The sequence below is a fragment of the Heteronotia binoei genome, chromosome 8 (genome assembly GCF_032191835.1).
Source record: "Heteronotia binoei isolate CCM8104 ecotype False Entrance Well chromosome 8, APGP_CSIRO_Hbin_v1, whole genome shotgun sequence".
NCBI lineage: Eukaryota > Metazoa > Chordata > Lepidosauria > Squamata > Gekkonidae > Heteronotia > Heteronotia binoei.
The window spans coordinates 119,512,823-119,525,812 of record NC_083230.1 but is presented as its reverse complement, the minus strand read 5'-3'; the positions used below and the strand labels follow the sequence as shown (position 1 = coordinate 119,525,812).

The window sequence follows — 12,990 nt, the reverse complement described above, 5'->3', positions numbered from 1 at the left end:
GCTGCTATCAAAGAATCCAAAATTCTATACAAGAGAAAGTGGGACCGTTCTCCTAGGACAACTCCCAGTTTCGATCCTTAGCCTGATCTCTCCAGAAGCACTGCTTTACAGAGCCGCAGAGAAAAAGATCTTTTACATCAGATCAACGCATATCCTTATTGCTCTGCACACGGCTCTTTCACGGGAGTATTTATATGAAATAATTTGTTACTTTGTAAGTAATACATGTCTTTTACACACCTGTTGGTGTGAACGTAAGTATATTTATCTGGTGTTTTTTTCTATTGGGGATACATATACATCGGAACCTGTTATTTTGTACTGAGGCACAACCTCAGCTGATGGTAAAGGTAGTCCCCTGGTGCAAGTACCAGTCCGACTCTGGGGAGACGGCGCGTCACGACGTTTTCATGGCAGACTTTTTACGGGGTGGTTTGCCCTTGCCTTCCCCAGTCATCTACACATCCCCCCACTCAGCAAGCTGGGGACTCATTTTACTGACCTCGGAAGGATGGAAGGCTGAGGCAACCTGGAGCCGGCTACCTGAACCCAGCTTCGAAGAACGTTTTAGGGGTGAGAATGGCATAGAGCAGGGGTGGCCAACGGTAGCTCTCCAGATGTTTTTTGCCTACAACTCCCATCAGCCCCAGCCATCAGCCTTGCTGGCTGGGGCTGATGGGAGTTGTAGGCAAAAAACATCTGGAGAGCTACCGTTGGCCACCCCTGGCATAGAGGCTTATAGAATCAGAAGGGACCTCCAGTCCAGCCTCCTGCACAATGCAGGAAATTCGCAAACACCTCCCCCTAAACGCACAGGATCAGCATTGCTGTCAGATGGCCTACGGGGTAGTTCTCTTTGAGAAGGTAGCTTCCCCCCCCTCCCCAGATCATTCAGAATGTTGCCTCCTTCCCTCCCTGGCGAATCAGCCCTGTTTCTTGCTTGTTTCAGAGCTTTCCGTCAATACAGCCGCCTTTGCCAAAAGCGCCGCCATGCTGGGGAACTCCGAAGACCACACGGCTTTATCGAGGGCTTTGTCGCAGCTGGCCGAGGTGGAGGAGAAAATAGATCAGTTGCACCAAGAACAAGCTTTTGCTGATTTCTATGTCTTTTCGGAGCTGCTGAGCGACTATATCCGCCTCATCGGTGCAGTAAAAGTAAGCCCCGTTAATGAACTACCTCATCTCCCTTGCAAGGTAGAATTTATACATTTGCATGATATCAGGATGCAAAGAAGACAGTAGGAGCTGAGAACATAAGACTTGGTTTGTAAAAAGATTTGGAACCCGCTGTATCTATGGATAAAAAGCGTGGGAATTGAAATGAGGAATCTGAATTTATGTTTTGGTAACTCCCCTTAAGCTCTTGGTGGTGGGGGGTGGGAATGGTGTTGGGGGTGTTCGAATGTATTACATTGCTGTAACAATTTGTTTTTGCAAGTATTTTGTACTGCAAACAAGCTTTAATAAATTGTTTTATTGTTTAAAAAAAAAAGACTACAAAGAGCACAGTAGTGAAGCAGTGGAAAATATAAGAATGCAAACTGGACAGGAGTAAAACAGAGCAAAAAATAAAAAGGTAAAGGCAGTCCCCTTTGCAAGCACCAGTCGTTTCCGACTCTGGGGTGACATTGCTTTCACGGCAGACTTTTTACGGGGTGGTTTGCCCTTGCCTTCCCCAGTCATTGCTTTCCCCCCAGCAAGCTGGGGACTCATTTTACCGACCTCGGAAGGATGGAAGGCTGAGTCAACCTCGAGCCGGCTACCTGAACCCAGCTTCCGCTGGGATCGAACTCAGGTCGTGAGCAGAGCTTAGGACTGCAGTACCGCAGCTTTACCACTCTGCGCCATGGAACTCTAGAGCAAAGAATATAAGAAGGCTAAGAGAACACTTGTAAAACAGAGCTAGGTCTGTTATCGCAGAATTGAGCTTTGTCTTGCGGTCTACCGTATTTTTCGGACTATTAGACGCACCGGACAATAAGACGCATCTAGTTTTTAGAGGAGGAAAACAGGAAAAAAATTTTTGAAGCTGTGCACCCAGATCTGGGCACCTTCCCCCTCTCAATCCTGCCTCTGATCCCAGCCCTTGCTAGAAGCAGCAGCTGAAGCCTGGCAGACAGGCACAGAGGAAGCACCCCCCCCCCCTCCGCAAACCCAGCGCTTCGCCAAGCGCTGTGTTTGCGGAGGGGGGGGCTTCCTCTTTGCCTGGCTTCAGCTTCTGCTGATAGCAAGGGCTGGGATCCGAGGCTTGGCTGCCTCCGAACCCAGCCCTTGCTATCAGCACAAGCTGAAGCCACACAGACAGGGACAGAGGAAGCCCCCCCCCCCCCCCGCAAACGCAGCGCTTGGCGAAGTGCTGCCTTTGCGGAGGGGGGGGGTGATTCCTCTCTGCCTGGCTACAGCTTGTAGCGGGGCTTCCTCCTCCCTTCCTCGGAGGGAGCGATCTTGCCGCTTGTCTCCCAGCCAGGCAGGCAAGCGCGAGGAAAGCATGCCTGGCTGGGAGAGAAGCGGCAGGATCGCTCCCTTCAAAGTGCTGGCTTGGGGGTGGGGGTGAAGGGAGCGATCTCGCTGCTTCTCTCCCAGCCAGGCAGGCAAGCGCGCGGAAAGCATGCCTGGCTGGGAGAGAAGCGGCCGGATCGCTCCCTTCAAAGTGCTGGGGTGGGGGTGAAGGGAGCGATCTCCCTTCACAGTGCTGGGTTGGGGGTGGGGGTGAAGGGAGCGATCTCCCTTCAAAGTGCTGGGTTGGGGGTGGGGGTGGAGGGAGCGATCTCCCTTCAAAGTGCTGGGTTGGGGGTGGGGGTGGAGGGAGCGATCTCGCCACTTCTCTCCCACCCAGGCAGGCAAGCGCGCGGAAAGCATGCCTGGCTGGGAGACAAGCGGCGAGATCGCTCCCTGCGAAGTGCTGGGTTGGCGATGGGGGCGGAGGGAGCGATCTCGCCGCTTGTCTCCCGGGGGCTGCAGGCCCCTCCCCCCTCAGCTTTTAGTATTCGGACCATAAGACGCACGCACTTTCCCCCCCACTTTTTGGGGGGTGGAAGTGCGTCTTATGGTCTGAAAAATACGGTAATTTAATTTAAATTAATTTTTGGATTTATATCCCACCCTATCCCGCAAGCGGGCTCAGGACAGCTTATAGCAGCAGTTTTCAAAGCCCATCAAAATTAAAATGAACATAAAGCAGATAATATAAAATTGAAGGCAATAAATCATAATATAGACAACATGAAACCGAAAGCGATGTCGTCGCTCAGACACGGTCGGCAAAGCCCCGCAGCAGTGTGGCGGCCGACAGCTGTCGACGAACACAATCGCCGTGATGGCGAGACGATGGGGAAAGCAGTAAACTTTCGAAAGGGCGCCCGCCGGATCGGTTAAAAGCCTGGTGGTAGAGCTCCATCTTGCAGGCCGTACGAAACTTCGATAAGTCCCGCGGGGCCCGGATCTCTAGCAGGAGCTCATTCTACCAGGTAGGGGCTGGGACTGAAAAGGCCTTGGCCCTCGTTGAAGCTAATCCGGCATCCTTAGGACCAGAGACCGCAAGAAGATGTTACGCAGTAGATCATAGAACCCAGGGCGGGGGGGCTCGTATGGGGAGAGGCTTTAATCTAGGTTGAGCTCCAACAAAGCTATAGCTCCCTTTTGAAATAGCTGAATGTGGAATTGGGGGGCGGCACCTAGTGCAGAATCAAAATTTACTGTTTACGTGCAAAGCCAGCGTGGTTTAGAAGAAGAGTTGCGGATTTATACCCCACCTTTCTCTCTGAAATCAGACTCAGAGCGGCTTACAATCTCCTATATCTTCTCCCCCCACAACAGACACCCTGTGAGCTGGGTGGGGCTGAGAGGGCTCTCCCGGCAGCTGCCCTTTCAAGGACAACCTCTGCCAGAGCTATGGCTGACCCAAGGCCATTCCAGCAGGTGCAAGTGGAGGAGTGGGGAATCAAACCCGGTTCTCCCAGATAAGAGACCTCTGGCTGACCCAAGGCCATTCCAGCAGCTGCAAGTGGAGGAGGGGGGAATCAAACCCGGTTCTCCCAGATAAGAGACCTCTGGCTGACCCAAGGCCATTCCAGCAGCTGCAAGTGGAGGAGTGGGGAATCCAACCCGGTTCTCCCAGATAAGAGAGCTCTGGCTGACCCAAGGCCATTCCAGCAGCTGCAAGTGGAGGAGTGGGGAATCAAACACGGTTCTCCCAGATAAGAGAGCTCTGGCTGACCCAAGGCCCTTCCAGCAGCTGCAAGTGGAGGAGTGGGGAATCAAACCCGGCTCTCCTGGTTAAGAGTCCGCATGCTTCACCACGGCACCAAACTGGCTCTCCTTAACGGAAAGACTGGCGGACTAGGATCCAGGGTGACTGTTTCCACTGGGTGACCTTAGACCTGTCACAAACACTCAGCCTGGTCTACCATACAGGGTTATCGTGAGCAATTGGAGGCTGAGAGAACGTTACACTAAGTTGCTTGGAGTTCTGAAGTCAGGGAGGGAAGCAGGATATAAATAAATGCCAAAGTAAAATGCGTGCAACTTGGGTAAGCCAAAAGTTGTCTTTAGATTCCAGTTGTGTTGCTGCAGGCCTTTGTATACTTCGTATGTGAACAACCAAAGCTCAGGGCCCTGAGCTGGATAGCCCAGGTCAAGCCTGATTTGGTCAGACCTCAGACGCTCTGCAGGACTGACCCTGGCAAATACTTGGGTGGGAGACCTCCAAGGAATACCAAGATTGGGATGCAGAGGCAGGCAATAGCAAGCCGCCTCTTTGAAACATCTGAGCCACTTCTAGGGGTTGCTAGAAGTTAACTATGACTTCTGCACGCACATACACACAAATGCAAGAAAGAAAGAAGATCAAAGCTAAGTTCGGGGTCTTTTTTTCTGGTAGCAGGAACTCTTTTGCATATTAGGCCACACACCCCTGATGTAGCCAATCCTCCTGGAGCTCTCAATAGGTCTTGTACGAAGAGCCCTGTAAGGAATTCTAGCAGGACCTCCTTTGCCTATTAGGCCACACACCCCTGATGTAGCCAATCCTCCTGGAGCTTACAGCAGGCCCTGTACGAAGAGCCCTGTAAGAATTCTAGCAGGACCTCCTTTGCCTATTAGGCCACACACCCCTGATGCAGCCAATCCTCCAAGAGCTTACAGGGCTCTTCGTACAGGGCCTACTGTAAGCTCCAGGAGGATCGGTTACATGAGCAGTGTGTGGCCTAATATGCAAAGGAGTTTTTGCCAAGATGTCCAAGGTGTTTTGTATTGAAAGAGAAACATCTCCCCAGTTCTTTCAAAGGGGCCCATCAGCCCTTTCATTGTCGTGCCATCCCACTTTACAGGGCGTCTTCGATCACCGGATGAAGTGCTGGCAGAAGTGGCAAGACGCGCAGGTCATGCTGCAGAAGAAGCGCGAAGCCGAAGCGAAGCTTCAGCTCGCCAACAAGCCGGACAAGCTGCAGCAGGCGAAGGACGAAATCAAGGAGGTAAGCCGGCAGCTTGAACGCCGTGTGTTTTCTAGGCTGTTATCTTTCTCTGTGTGTTCGTTGGGCTTAAGCAGGGCTTTTTTTTTTTTTAGCATGAGCTCTTTTGGATATCAGGTCACACAACCCTGGTGAAGACAATCCTCCAAGAGCTTGCACGGCTCTACTTACAGCAGGGCTTCCCAACCCCCAGGCTGTGGACTGGTACTGGTCCATGGCCTGTTAGCGACTGGGCCATGAGTTGTGTAATTATCTCATTATATATTACAACAGGGGTGTCAGACATGCAGTTCGGGGGCCAAATCAGGCCTCCTGAGGGCTCCTATCAGGCCCCCGAGCAACTTGGCTGTCATCTGCTTCCTTCTCCCTCTCTCTTGCTTCCTTCTGCGTAACAGTTTGCTTTGCAAGGCTTGCTCAATTGCGCAGGAGCTACAGAGCAAAACCTCTGTTTTCTCCATTGGCTGAGGCTCCTCCCTTGGGAAGGAAGGGGGGGGATAGCTTGCTTTGCCAGGCTCTCTCAATTGCACAGCAGAGCTACTGAGCCAGGCCTCTCTTCCTTCTATTGGCTGAAGCTCCTCCCGCTCCTGGCCCCTTGGGGAAGGAAGGAAAGAGCCAGAGCTTCCTTTGCCCAGTTCCCTGGATCCCATGGGAGAAATACAAAGAAAGCATCTTTAACACCAATGAGTGCTAATGTTTTAAGCACGTTTTAAGTTTTTAAAAACTATATATTTGGGCTTGTCTGTGTTCTTTATAATATTTATATCTCTGCTACCCAATCTTAAATAGGTACACACATGGCCCAGCCCAGCATGGCCCAGCCCAACAAGGTTTCATTTATGTCAGATCCGGCCCTCATAACAAATGAATTCGATACCCCTGTAATACAATGTAGTAAGAAGAAGCCATTGGATTTATATCCTGCCTTCCACTCTGAATTTCAGAGTCTCAGAGCGGCTCACAATCTCCTTTACCTTCCTCCCCCACAACAGACACCCTGTGAGGTAGATGAAGATATTGGATTTATATCCCGCCCTCCTCTCCGAAGAGTCTCAGAGCACCTCACAATCTCCTTTACCTTCCTCCCCTTCCCCCACAACAGACAACCTATGAGGTGGATGAAGATATTGGATTTATATCCCGCCTTCCACTCCGAAGAGTCTCAGAGCGGCTCACAATCTCCTTTACCTTCGTCCCCCACAACAGACACCCTGTGAGGTGGGTGGGGCTGAGAGGGCTCTCAGAGCAGCTGCCCTTTCAAGGACAACTCCTGCGAGAGCTCTGGCTGGCCCAAGGGCATTCCAGAGCTGCAAGTCGAGCTGAGGAATCAAACCCGGTTCTCCCAGATAAGAGTCTGCGCACTTAACCACCGCACCAAACTAATATAGCATGCGCAATAGTATCATCCCCAAAACAGCCCCCCCTCCCTCCCCCAGTCTGTAGAAAAATTGTCCTCCACAAAACCGGTCCCTGATGTCAAAAAGGTTGGGGACCGCTGTCTTACAGGGCCTACTTCAAGCTCTTTGAGAATTGGCTACATCAGGGGGGCATTGCCTAATATGCAAGGGAGTTCCTGCTACAAAAAAAGCCCTGGGCTTAAGGCTTGGCTTCATAGCGGGTTGTGATTGTTGCTTGTGACTGCAGAATAGAGAATGGTTTGGTACTCACGCGCATGAGTTGTCTGCATGGATTCTGAAATGCATATTGTTTGTGATTTATTGAGCAAGGAGTCTTAAAGCCAGCGGGAAAGCATTGAGTGAGGAGACTTCACAAGAATAAAGAGCTTTAAAAGGGCATTAGATAGACTTACCCTCTGTAAATCTATCAGCGGCTACTAGCCATGGTAACTGAGGGGAACCTCTACATTCAGAGGCTCTGAATCCCAGAGCCAGGAGGCAACATCAGGGGAAGGCCTCGGCCTCTGTGCCCTGTTGTTGACCCTCCAGAGGAACTGGTTGGCTGCTATGTGAGACAGGATGCTGGAACAGATGGACCACTGGTCCGATCCAGCAGGGCTCTTCTGGTGTTCTGATGAAGGCCTGAGCCTCTCTGCCCTGTTCCTTCAGAGGAACTGGTTGGCCACCGTGTGAGACAGGAGGCTGGACTAGATGGACCCTCACTGGTCTGATCCAGTAGGATTCTTATGAAGGCCTTGGCCTCTCTGCCATGTTGTTGGCTCTCCAGAAGAACTGGTTGGCGACTGTGTGAGGCAAGAGGTTGGACTAGATGAGCCACTGGGCTGATCCAGCAGGGCTCTTCTGATGTTCTGATGAAGGCCTGAGCTTCTCTGCCCTGTTCCTTCAGAGGAACTGGTTGGCCACTGTGTGAGACAGGAGGCTGGTCTAGATGGACCCTCACTGGTCTGATCCAGTAGGATTCTTCTGAAGTTCTTATGAAGGCCTTGGTCTCTCTGCCTTGTTGTTGGCTTTCCAGAGGAACTGGTTGGCGACTGTGTGAGGCAAGAGGCTGGACTAGATGAGCCACTGGGCTGATCCAGCAGGGCTCTTCTGATGTTCTTATGAAGGCCTCAGCCTCTATGCCCTGTTGTTGACTGTCCAGAGGAACTGGTTGGCTGCTGTGTGAGAGAGAATGCTGGACTAGATGGACTACTGTTCTGATCCAGCAGGGCTCTTCTGATCATAGAATCATAGCGTTGGAAGGGACCTCCAGGGTCCTGCACAATGCAGGAAACTCACAAACACCTCCCCCCTAAATTCACAGGATCTTCATTGCTGTCAGATGGCCATCTAGCCTCTGTTTAAAAACTTCCAAGGAAGGAGAGCCCACCACCTCCCGAGGAAGCCTCTTCCACTGAGGAACCGCTCTAACGGTCAGGAAGTTCTTCCTGATGTTGAGTCAGAAACTCTTTTGATTTAATTTCAACCCATTGGTTCTGCTCCTACCTTCTGGGGCAATAGAAAATAATTCCACATCATCCTCTATATGACAGCTCTTCAAGGACTTGAAGATGGTGATCATATCACCTCTCAGCCGCCTCGTCTCCAGGAGGATGTTTATTATGTTCGCTGCATTATGCAGTGAAGTGCTTTTTTCCAAAATCCATCTGCTCAGATCCTACCACCAAACTCAGCTAAATCTAGAGCGTGCTTCTGACTCCAGAGGACTATCCTGCATTTAGCAGACCCACGTGACAGGATCCAACCCCTCCGAATGTGTAAAACCATGATAACCCCATTGCACCAACGATTTACTTAATCGTGCGGCTGTTCCTTCAGTGTGCATGCATGCATGTGTGCGTAATGATGTGACTTCCATGAAACGTTTTGAAGTTACCATAATTTATGCCATCTTTCTATCACGCTTCATTAAGGAAATTGAAGAGGTAGGGTAATTTCCATGTTGCTTATTTTTTTCCTGTTCTGGCTGTTGTGTTGGCACAGAGTATTTAGGCTTTATACCGATTTGTGTCAGGAATGCTACATGAGTCTTCCATAAAACAAACAAAAAAAAGTAGCAAAATAGTTCCCCCTCTGGTGCAAGTCCTCTGGGCCGTCTGGTAGCTGTATAAGCAGTGGCTCACATAGAGAAGAAGATGATACTGGATTTATATCCCACCCTCCACTCAATCTCAGAGCGGCTTACAATCTCCTATATCTTTTCCCCCCACAACACCCTGTGAGGTGGGGGGGGGGGCTGAGAGGGCTCTCACAGCAGCTGCCCTTTCAAGGACAACTCCTGCGAGAGCTATGGCTGACCCAAGGCCATTCCAGCAGGTGCAAGTGGAGGAGTGGGGAATCAAACCCGGTTCTCCCAGATAAGAGAGCTCTGGCTGACCCAAGGCCATTCCAGCAGCTGCAAGTGGAGGAGTGGGGAATCAAACCTGGTTCTCCCAGATAAGAGAGCTCTGGCTGACCCAAGGCCATTCCAGCAGGTGCAAGTGGAGGAGCGGGGAATCAAACCCGGTTCTCCCAGATAAGAGAGCTCTGGCTGACCCAAGGCCATTCAGCAGCTGCAAGTGGAGGAGCGGGGAATCAAACCCGGTTCTCCCGGATAAGAGTCCGCACACTTCACTACTACACTTAAGCTGGAGCTGATCTACACCGAAATGTTCTGATTTGCTTAACTCTAGTTACGGAATTGTCTGACCTGGATGGCCCAGGCCAGCCTGATCTCATCAGATCTCTGAAGCTAATCAGGGGTCAGTTCTGGTTAGTATTTGGATGGGAGACGTCCATGGAATACCAGGGGTGTGGTGTGGAGGCAGGCAATGGCAAAACCAGCTCCAGCCATCTCTTGCTTTGAAAGCCCTATGGGATCACCATAAGTCAGGGGTGGCCAACGGTAGCTCTCCAGATGTTTTTTGCCTACAACTCCCATCAGCCTCAGCCAGCATGGCCAATGGCTGGGGCTGATGGGAGTTGTAGGCAAAAAACATCTGGAGAGCTACCGTTGGTCACCCCTGCCATAAGTCAATCGTGACTTGACAGCAAGATGATGATGATGATAACAAGACAACTATTATTTATTATTATTATTATTTATTAGTTGTGGAATTGGGGAATAAATGATAATGATAGTTCCCCTCTGGGGATGATCGCATTGAAGCTTTAGAAACAGAGGTGGAAGAGATCCCAAGGGTCATCTAGTCCAACCCTCTTCACAGTGCAGGAAATTTCACAGCTCCCTCCTCCCCTCACTCCCCCCCATGACTCCTTCTCTATACTCAGCAGAAGAAGAAGACTGCAGAGTTATACCCTGCCCTTCTCTCTGAATCAGAGACTCAGAGCGGCTCACAATCTCCTCTATCTTCCTCCCCCACAACAGTCATCCTGTGAGGTGGGTGGGGCTGAGAGAATTCTGGCAGAAGCTGCCCTTTCAAGGACAACTCCTGCGAGAGCTCTGGCTGACGCAAGGCCATTCCAGCAGCTGCAAGTGGAGGAGTGGGGAATCAAACCCGGTTCTCCCACATAAGAGTCCGTGCCCTTAACCACCACGCCAAACTCCAGGAAAACTCCAGGATGCCTGGGACAATCTGTCCTGGAGGTGAATTCTTTTCCTGATGCATATTGGTGACCTTCACCACCTTGTTCATACCAGAAGGGGGCCACAAGAGCTGAGGGCTGGTTCATTCATCCCTTCCTGCCTTCCCTCTCATCATCTTGCCTGAATCTGTAGATGGACATGAAGTAAGCCAACACTGGTTCGACCTTGATTGAGGTTTGAAGACTGTGACCAATTTTGCACTCAGCTTACCCCCGCAATCACGTTCCTCTTCTCTGCACTGCGTCCGTTGGATTTCCCACTATCTGCGCCCGAGTTACAGGAAGTGTAGCAGCTTTCGTGCAGCAAACGGAAACCGGTTTTTAGCTGTGGGGAGAGACAGTCCCTAAGGTAGGCAGGTCCTCGGCCATATAGGGCTTTAAAGGTGATAACCAGCACCTTGTAGTGAATCCGGTACACTGTAGAAAACCTCAGAGTTTTTTTAGAGCAGGAATGCAGTCCCAGCTGGCCTGGAACCAGGGGGTGTGGCCTAATATGCAAATGAGTTCCTGCTGGGCTTTTTCTACAAACCCCCTCCCCCCCCGGAAAACCCTAAGGTTCCATGATGACCAGCCTCCAAAGAAACAAAACAAAATGACAAAAATTATCTATATTATACAGACACTCTCATAGAACGACACTATAAACATATCCTGATATACAGAATACTCATAATAAGTACAGAGGAAGGAGAGCCAGTTTGGTGGAGAGCCATTTTGGTGTAGGGGTTAAGTGTGCGGACTCTTACCTGGGAGAACCGGGTTTGATTCTCCACTCCTCCACTTGCACCTGCTAGCATGGCCTTGGGTCAGCCATAGCTCTGGCAGAGGTTGTCCTTGAAAGGGCAGCTGCTGTGAGAGCCCTCTCCAGCCCCACCCACCTCACAGGGTGTCTGTTGTGGGGGAGGAAGGTAAAGGAGATTGTGAGCCGTTTTGAGACTCTTTGAAGTGGCGGGTGGGATATAAATTCAATATCATCTTCTTCTTTTATGTAAAATAGCCCAAAGCAGAGTTCTTTCGAATTTCATAAATAGTCCTTCAATTCCAAAAGAATCCTCAGTCCAACATCTCCTGAGGAAACCATGTAGTGTTGTAGGTCCAAATAGGTTTATGACACAGCAACACAACGACGAGGTAGTACTTTATATTCCCTAATTTCACTTGAAGCTTTCGCAAGCTTTCAGAAAACAATATTTCAGAGCATAGCTGGATTCCAACAATTTACATAATCCAAGTTACTTTTTCAGAGAATGGCGCCAGAGTGAACTAATATATGCAGTAGCCCAGTCGCTTGCTCACAGTAGAATATTTGCTCACAAAATTCCACAGCTTAGAGGGAGCACTGCTCCTAAACCTTCCCACAGTGTATGCTCACAGCCACCGCCACCACCGTACACCACATCCACAACCTTCCCCAGCAGCACCATTCAGTACATGCATCCAAGAAAGCGGGCGGCAGAATGGCCGTAAGCGGGCAAGGGGGAGGTAGGAACGTGGGTGGGGAGTCAACCTCCGTGGGCCTGGCTAGAAGCTCCGGGTCCCATCAGCCTCCCCCAACTTAGGGCATGCCAGTGCCAGCAGAAATAGCGTAATTGAGGGCAAAGCAGGCACCACAGACTGTGGTGGTGCTACCCTCCTGTCCAAACACAAGTGACCATTAAGAAGAAGATGATGATATTGGATTTATATCCGCCCTCCACTCCGAAAAGTCTCAGAGCGGCTCACAATCTCCTTTACCTTCCTCCCCCCACAACAGACACCCTGTGAGGTAGATGAAGATATTGGATTTATATCCCACTCTCCACTCCGAAGAGTCTCAGAGCAGCTCACAATCTCCTTTACCTTCCCCTCCCACCCCACAACAGACACCCTGTGAGATAGATGAAGATATTGGATTTATATCCCGCCCTCCACTCCAAAGAGTCTCAGAGCGGCACACAATCTCCTTTACCGTCCCCCCCCCCCACAACAGACACCCTGTGAGGTAGATGAAGATATTGGATTTATATCCCGCCCTCCACTCCGAAGAGTCTCAGAGTGGCTCACAATCTCCTTTACCTTCCTCCCCCACAACAGACACCCTGTGAGGTGGATGGGGCTGGAGAAGGCTCTCACAGGACAACCTCTGCCAGAGCTATGGCTGATCCACGGCCATCCCAGCAGGTGCAAGTGAAGGAGTGGGGAATCAAACCCGGTTCTCCCAGATAAGAGTCCACACACTTAGCCACTACACCAAGCTGGCTCTTTTTGGAACTGCATGCCTGGATCCATGCCACTTCTTATTGCCTACTGTGGTTGCCTGCATGTGTTTGAAAAGTCTTCTTGGTGGCTTTTCATGGCGCTTTGTGTCATCAAGTTTATAGTACCACGTGAAAAATATTTTGTGTATCAGTCTGCATCAGAATGGCTTTTATAGAACCAACAATCCCAAAGACTTACTGAGCTTTAGCTGTGGATGTTGAAGGCATTTTCGGAGTACTGCTTATATATGTTATTGCCAAGCATCAAGGTACTTTTCCAGCAGC

At 50.6% G+C, this 12,990-nt stretch overlaps 1 protein-coding gene across 1 annotated transcript in view; it reads left to right on the top strand.

Annotated features, from left to right (window-relative positions):
- Positions 1–12,990, top strand: part of SNX2 (sorting nexin 2) — a 49,758-nt gene that overhangs the window by 30,963 nt on the left and 5,805 nt on the right. Inside the window, exons 11-12 of the mRNA XM_060245998.1 lie at positions 950–1,155; positions 5,328–5,471. Coding sequence (XP_060101981.1) covers positions 950–1,155; positions 5,328–5,471 — 350 coding nt within the window. The remainder of the gene's footprint in view (positions 1–949; positions 1,156–5,327; positions 5,472–12,990) is intronic.